Source organism: Salvelinus sp. IW2-2015, unplaced genomic scaffold, assembly GCF_002910315.2.
Source record: "Salvelinus sp. IW2-2015 unplaced genomic scaffold, ASM291031v2 Un_scaffold1374, whole genome shotgun sequence".
NCBI classification, from domain to species: Eukaryota; Metazoa; Chordata; class Actinopteri; order Salmoniformes; family Salmonidae; genus Salvelinus; species Salvelinus sp. IW2-2015.
This window is the reverse complement of record NW_019942865.1, coordinates 110,958-118,943: the sequence shown is the minus strand read 5'-3', so window position 1 is coordinate 118,943 and position 7,986 is coordinate 110,958. Positions and strand designations below refer to the sequence as shown.

At 40.7% G+C, this 7,986-nt stretch overlaps 1 protein-coding gene across 4 annotated transcripts in view; it reads right to left on the bottom strand.

Moving 5' to 3' along the window:
* Window positions 1-7,288, bottom strand: part of LOC112070587 (E3 ubiquitin-protein ligase TRIM39-like) — a 61,186-nt gene extending 53,898 nt beyond the window's left edge. The window contains exons 1-6 of one of the 4 annotated variants that reach the window (XM_070439042.1): window positions 6,422-7,270; window positions 6,201-6,296; window positions 5,963-6,081; window positions 2,745-2,909; window positions 2,585-2,607; window positions 2,445-2,498 (exon numbers count right to left, since the gene is read on the bottom strand). In XM_070439042.1, coding sequence (XP_070295143.1) covers window positions 2,888-2,909; window positions 5,963-6,081; window positions 6,201-6,296; window positions 6,422-6,826 — 642 coding nt within the window. In that variant the 5' untranslated portion in view covers window positions 6,827-7,270 and the 3' untranslated portion in view covers window positions 2,445-2,498; window positions 2,585-2,607; window positions 2,745-2,887. Of the gene's footprint in view, window positions 1-2,444; window positions 2,499-2,584; window positions 2,608-2,744; window positions 2,910-5,962; window positions 6,082-6,200; window positions 6,297-6,421 lie in introns of those variants that run through there. The other 3 variants (XM_070439044.1, XM_070439045.1, XM_070439043.1) reach the window with 3 other exon arrangements.
* Window positions 7,289-7,986: the final 698 nt, after the last annotated feature.

Genomic DNA, 7,986 nt, shown 5'->3' with positions numbered 1-7,986 from the left:
TTTGACACACAAAAAGAGGGGCTGTTTATCCTCCAGACAGAAGAGGTTGAGTTTCTCACTGTGCTGACTGCAGAGCACCTCAGACCCTGCTGAAGCTCTCTGGCTTCTATCCTGTAAGTAGGCCTCACACAGGTTCTTTAAAACCAGGTTACAGGGGGGAATTCCATTGAGGATTTCTTTCTGCAGACTGGAGATTGTCGAGATGTCTTCTGTTTCCAGTATCCTCCAGACAGGCTTTACAGAAGCTGTGGCTACACACAACAGGACCACAGGATCCTTGAAGATGTAATAACATACAGGACAGGAGAAATCATCCTCTGGGAGAGGTTAGAGGCCATTTTGTCAACACCTCCGTCTCTCTGCTGTAATATCTTCTGGACTGAAGCCTCTCAGCAGTGAAGACGTTAGAACTTGTAATTCCTCTTCAAAAAAGCATAAAAGCCATGACTGCTGCCCAATAGATGAAACTGTACTGGATCATAAGGTAGAAGATGTATTTAACACTACTTGACCTACAGTATGTACAGTACCAGTCAAAAGTTTCAACACACCTACTCATTCAAGGGTTTTTCTTTATTTTTACTATTTTCTACAATGTAGAATAATAGTGACGACATCAAAACCATGAAATAACACCGAAAAAGTGTGAAACAAATCTAAATGTATTTTAGATGTGAGATTCTTCAAAGTAGCCACCCTTTGCCTTGATGACAGCTTTGCACACTCTTGGCATTCTTCAACATCTTCATTCAACATATTCAACATCTTCAACATATTCATTCAATAACTTCAACAACTTCAACATATTCATTCAATAACTTCAACATATTCATTCAACAACTTCAACATATTCATTCAACAACTTCAACATATTCATTCAACAACTTCAACATATTCATTCAACAACTTCAACATATTCATTCAACATATTCATTCAACATCTTCGACATATTCATTCAACAACTTCAACATATTTCTTCTTGCCACTGTATATGGAATATCATTCATGTACGTTGTTAGATTTGTGGAAATATATCGTGCAACCTTCTCTTTAATGAAGTCACCTTACCTGGTCACACCCTCAGAGGGTGGAGAGGACAGATTGCTGATGAATGGAAAGACTCTCTCRGTGAAAGTGTGTGTGTAGATGTGTGTTATTGACAGGGTCAGAGAATGACAGCTTTCCTCCTTCCCAGTCTAGCTGCACTCTGATCCTCTGGGGATTCTGTCTCACTGTGAGGGGAGTGAATGGCTGCTTTGGATCATGTGTTTTATAATCAMCACCATCAAACAACACACCCCAGGATCCATCCCAATAACCACTGTGTTCCTTCCTCTGGACAGACTCTGTGGTCACTCTCAGGTCCCAGCCTTTATTCTTCCTAACATCAATGWCCCAGCTGTGTGTTCCTGAGTTAAAACCCTCAGAACCCAGGACTGTTCCATCCTCATCAAACCTCTCTGGGTTGTCAGGAAGCTGCTGTTCCTCATCACTGTATCTCACACTGGTCAGATCATTAGACAGGATGAGATGTGGGTGGGCAGTGTTGGGGTCCAGAGTCACTGGAACTGAACAGAGAACAGAAACACACTAAATTAATTCATATGAAGGGGGAATACATTACTGTATATAATATATAATGCTATGTGTTGTCTGTTTTGTGTTATATGTGTGCACATTACTTATTGTGAAATCCTCACAATTTCACATGTGTAAATGAACCATCTGCTTTTGAATATTTACACTGAAAAGGACTTGATGTTGTAAAGAAAATGGATGTTATTTAKTTTAAAGACACACTCCAGCTAGTCTTGTACTTGTCCTGTTAAAAAACAATATCTCATGTATAAATACAGTAATGTTCCCAGACTTAAAGGGGAATAAATACTGTTTTTTTTAGACACAACTGCAAACTTCAAGGAGTTGACCATTCAATGAGTTGGTCTGGTGGGTGCACTGTGATGTCATCGTCCTCCCCCTCGCTTGAGGGACAATAGAGGACRAAATAGGAAAGCCCCCCCAACACTTKTACCATGTTATGAGGATTCCTGRACCATCTTTTGAGATGAGCCTTTGTTCAGTGAATCAGGTGATACATGAGGTGAGAAGTACGGCAGATTAGATGTGGTTAGAGCGTAGGGCCAGTAACCAAAAGGTTGCTGGATTGAATCCCGAGCTGACAATATTCCCCGGTAGGCCGTCATTGTAAATAAGAATTTGTTCTTAACTGACTTGCCTAGTTAAATAAGTAAAAAATAAAAAAGGAGACTGGAGTGCCACTTTAAAAATCATTCACAGTCTCTTTTTCTGTATTGGAGAGTCATAGTGATGTCATGGCCTACAGTATATAATACCTTCTTATACCCCTTAAATACTTACTGTACTGAACTATTCCCGCATCTTCTTCCAGACTCTGAACTGCAGGTTGCCCAGGTGATTTCCAGTCTATCAGCGCTCCTGAAACCCTCTCTCTGGATCTGGCAGTGTACACTGGGCTCTGGCAGAACATCTCAGGAGTCAGTGTTGCTGTGGGGTTTGATACAGAACCACAGAGAAGAGAGAGACATAATAAAGTCCCCTTACCTTTTCACTGTATCCTTGTAGTTCTGTAGGGAAACAAAATAACACATTTAAGATGTTATTGATCATAGCAAATCAATCTAAAACATATCAATTGATTACTACAATATTTATTTCATAACTGATAGGGCAGTTGATTTATCAGAGGTCGATTAGTCCTTACCTGCAGGAATGAGATGTCCTCAGCTCCCAGCTCTTCCTCTATGGTTCTGATTGTGTCTGAAAGTGWTGATATCTCTCTGCTCATCAGCTCAATCTTCTACTTTATCATCTGACTCTTCTGCTCCTCCTTCTCCTGTAAGGGCTTCAGTGAAGTCTTGAGTTCTTCCTGGAATGAAACAACATATGAAGAGATGCTGTGTGTAAAAGGAGTGGATTGGCACTCAGATCTTTATTCACATGTGACTATACACTCTTGGGAAAAAAAGGTGCTATCTATAACCTTAAAGGTTTGGCTTTCCCCATAGGAGAACCCTGTGAAGAACCATTTCTCATTCCAAGTATAACCGTTTTGGGTCCAGGTAGAACCTTTTTGGGTTCCATGTTGAACTATTTCCACAGAGGGTTCTATATGGAACCTAAATGGGTTCTACCTGGTACCAAAAAGGGTGCTCCTACGGGAGCAGCCRAAGAACCCTTTTGGAACCCTTTTTYATAAGAGTGTACGTAGGATAAATCCATTTGAATTCAATCACTTTTTCACAGCACTCCTTTTGACTTTTTGTATTTAAATGCCAAAATATTCATGAGATAAAGATGCTCAAAGTTGATCCATTTTAGATTCGCAACCTTTCCATGAGAGATCCATGTCTTCATCACTTGAAAASATAAACAGATGAGATTGATATCATATAAAAGCTTACGAACAGGGTTGTCAAACTATTTTATAACCACAGCTTTAGCTGACTATCTGAATGTTACAGCGCTGGTCTGTTGTGAGTGTTGCTCCTTCCTGCTAAACAGGGGTGCAATCATTAGTCCAAATAACTGCAACTAAAATGCTAGTTTCTTTTGGACCAATGCAGGTAAGTCCCTCCCTGGTTCGTTTGTTTCCATTTAAGATACATTTTGCAACTAAATCGGCTGAATTAATACAGCCCTTGGAGTGGGGTGGAGCTCTCTGCTAATTTCCAGGACACTCCACTAGATGTCAGTGTTTAGTTAAATATAACTGGATTTTAAACTGTGTAACTGATCAATGTACCATCATACCAGGTAATTTAACGCTTAAAAACTACGAGAAATTGATGAATAAGATATTTGACTACTGAAGTGCCATTTCTTACCGATCTCTACAGCTTTCGTCCAAAAACAAATCCTTTAAATTGACGTCAACACAGACTGGAGGAGTTACCGACTAGCTATTGTGACTAGCTTAGCTAACGAACTAGCTGCATCAGTCACGGTGCACATGACCAGAACGATACATCAATGAACCACCAAAGCAACACCCCATTTCTGTTTGAAAATTGAGAAAAAGGCAGAGTTGGACCATTTGTCGTGCCCAAAGTCAACCTTAAATGTGTCTAAATGCTAGGGTTTATGAAACTGAACTGGAGTTGACAGAGGACAGTAAGCTGATATCTGCCAATTTATGGCTCTGGTCAATTCAGCACCAYGGACAGCAACAACAAAAACATCTTATTATTGACATACACATATTTAGCAGATTTTATTGCAGGTGTAGCGAAATTCTTGTGTTCCTAGCTCCAATAGTGCAATAATATCAACTGTACAGAATTGTAAACCAGTCAACTTCAGCAGCTGAAAATTCTACAGTACCACGTAAAAGTATTAGACACAAATACAATTCTAGTATTTTACTATTTACTACATTGTATAAATAATAGTGAAGACATCAAACTATATAATAACACTATGGAAATATTTTATATTTTATATTCTTTCAAAGCTAGCCCTACCCAGAGAAGCTTTTCCCACTCTTGGCATTCTCTAACCAGCTTCATGAGGTAGTCACCTTTTATACATTTCAATTAACTGGTGTTCCTTGTAAAAGTTAATATGCGGAATTTCTTTCCTTCTTATTGCGTTTGAGCCAACGTGTTGATTTGTTTAACACTTTTGTGTTACTTCATGATTCCATATGTGTTATTCATTGTTTTGATGTTCTTCACTATTATTCCTACCAACTGTAGAAAAAGTATACTAAATAAACCCTGGACAACTGCAGTAGGTGTGACTAGATTTCTCTTACTTCAGTTGTAAAGAGCAAGATCGGATGAGACTCACCCCCAACAAACCAACTACTAAAACAAGCAGCCCGAAGAAATTGTCTTGGGTGTACAAGTATAAAAGTGCCTTTCTGAAAGTTATTGCCTTGACTTTTTCCACAATTATCTGTTCGTGTTACACCTTGAATTCTAAAATGGAATATAAACTTGGACCCAATAGTCACTCGTCTGTACAACAACGATACTGCCATAATGCTCAAAGTGAAAATTACTGATTTTCAAAATGTTTTATTCTTTTTTTCTTCTGAGTCAACCAAGTCTTTCAACCCTTCTCTGTATATGCAAGCACCTAAAAGTTTCAGGAGTTCAACGCTTTCGCCTGAACAAAGCCACAAGAAACAGTCGATACTATTGACTCACTCTGTGTGCAATAAACAGTCTATTAAAAAAGTATTTGATTTGACCCACACTCACAATTATCTGTCAAGGTCACTCATTCGAGCAGATGAATTTCAACACAGAATTCAACCACAAAGGACCCGCGGAGGTTTCCAATTGCATCCTGGCAAAAAGAAGTGCACCATATTGGATAGTAGATGGGGGTAAAAAAAAAAAAAACAAGTAGACAACATTGAAATATCTTGCTTTGAGACATGGTGAAGTTAATTGGCACTTGAACATTGTGTACTCAAAGTACACCCAGCCACTACAAATATACAGGTGGAGCTGGCCTACAATTCAAGTGTGCACTCTAGTGCAGGCTTCAACCCTTACTTTCAAGCTCATGGCAGAGAGCTTTGTCTGCCAGTGGATGTCCTGTTTAACTGTAACTCCTCTCTCACACCAACAGCCCCCACCACACCCGCTGCTTATGCCCAGGACCTGACCACACAATTCACATAGGCCCCCAATGAGCCGGACCAGCAGTCTACAATGGCTAAACTGCAACAGAAACATCATTATGATTGAAAGGTGGTGTTCTGCTCATACAATGAAGGGGACCTGGTTTTCCGTGTGCTAGTCCATTTCTCGGCTCCTGCTGCTGGGRATCAGACAATACTGGGGCCTGGGGATCAGACAATACTGGGGCCTGGGGATCAGACAATACTGGGGCCTGGGGATCAGACAATACTTCCACCCGCCCAGGGTAACCCTAACCCCGCACACAATGCTGAACCAAACAAGCCACCTCTTCTGCTCCTCTTCCTCCTTCAGTGCAGCTATCCTGWCTCTCTCTTCTTGATGTAGAAACTGATGAAACTTCTCAAACCCCGTCTTATTCAGCTTCTCTRTGTCCTGGGCCTGACTCTGGACACAGCAGAGAGGAATGTCAAAGATATCATCAATAATTGATCATCTATAATTCCACACGGTTATGGTAAATATTTACAGTTTCATTGTATCTCAGCTTCACTCTGTATTCTTACCTTGATGTGGTTGGCTGTTTGATCACATGTCAGTTTAACTTCTCTAAAGACCTTCARCTTCTCTTTTAAGGGCTCCAGTGCAGTCTTGAGTTCYTCCTGGAATGAAACAACATTATAAAGAGGTGCTGTGTGTTAAAGGAGTGGAATGGCACACAGATCTTCATTCACATGTGACTATATGTACATCTTGTAAATCAAGAAGTGTTAAATACATCACCTACATTATGAACCAGTACAGCTTCATCTATTGGGCAGCAGTCGTGGCTTTTATGCTTTTTTGAAGTTTGACACACAAAACAGATGGGCTGTTTATCCTCCAGACAGAAGAGCTTGAGTTTCTCACTGTGCTGACTGCAGAGCACCTCAGRCMCTGCTGAAGCTCTCTGACTTCTATCCTGTAAGTAGGCCTCACACAGGTTCTTTAAAACCAGATTACAGGGGGGGAATTCCATTGATGATTTCTTTCTGCAGACTGGACATTGCGGATATTCATTCTGTTTCCAGTATTCCTCCAGACAGGCTTTACAGAAGCTGTGGCTACACAACAGGACCACAGGATCCTTGAAGATGTCACAGCACACAGGACAGGAGAAATCATCCTCGGAGAGAGATGCTTTAGAGGCCATGTCTCACTGCTTATCTTTCTGTTATGGCTTTGGAAGTCTTTTGATGAAGGTTTACTTTTAAAAAGTCTAAATCTATATTTGGATGCCGGTGTTCCTTAGTCTTTAATTGTTGTTTTGATTCTTGGTTGTTTACAAAGTTTCTTGGTCCTTCTATAAGACAGTTCACTGAATATTTAATTGCTGCATGTTACAGCGCTGTTCTGTTGTGAGCTTTGCTCCTTCCTGCTAAACAGGAGTGGGTGGAACTTTCTCCAAAATGTTGTCTTTTATATCAGTTTGAGTCTGTGCAGGACACTTCCACTAGATGTCAGTGTTTACTTAAATATAACTGGATTTTATTGCTTCAAAATGCCAGGTGTGAAATGTACCAAATAAACTGATCTAAGGTTTCTCCTCATCTGACTTGACGGTTAGCTGAATCCTGACTATCTATGTCTCTGGTCAATTCAGCACCATGGACAGCAACTGTATGGAAGTGCCAAGCAGTCAACTTCAGCAGCTGAAACTCCTACATTGGACTGGAGTTTACATTCAGTCTGCCAAGAGCAAGATGGTGACTCCACCCAACAAATGGATTTGATTGTGATTTTGATAAAATACCACAAATCTAGAGTAAAGGGAATGGAATATTAAGAATATATAAATATATGGACTGGAGCAATCGTCAATTTAATGTGACTTGCCTGAAATATGCCTTGCCGATGCCCTTCCAAATTTTTACCGGTCACATAATCCTCAGCGTCCGTTTCCTCTCCTTTGCTCCCAGAATGACAATGCCTCTTAGACGAATCTGGGACCTCCAACCACAGTTTGGCTGGGACAAAAACTGGTGAATACCTCGGCGGCGCCTGTCTTTAGGCTGGCAGCTTTACATATAAAACAGGCAGGCCTATCGTCTCCCCGCATGGCTGCGGCCACAAAGTCCGAATCCCAGCTTGGAGCACTCTGTAGATCTCACTCTGGAGTCTGATGAGAGAACAGATAAAACACCACAAACACTGTCCTATCCTCCTGCCTGGCTGACGGAGGGATGGGTGAGAGAGGGGGGAAAACTGGATGATAGTGTTTACAGAGGAAAGTTTATATTCTTGTGAATGTCGTCTTGACTATACTTTCAGATGTTCTGTAGCAGATTACCTTGGTCCCGTTGTTTGGGAGTG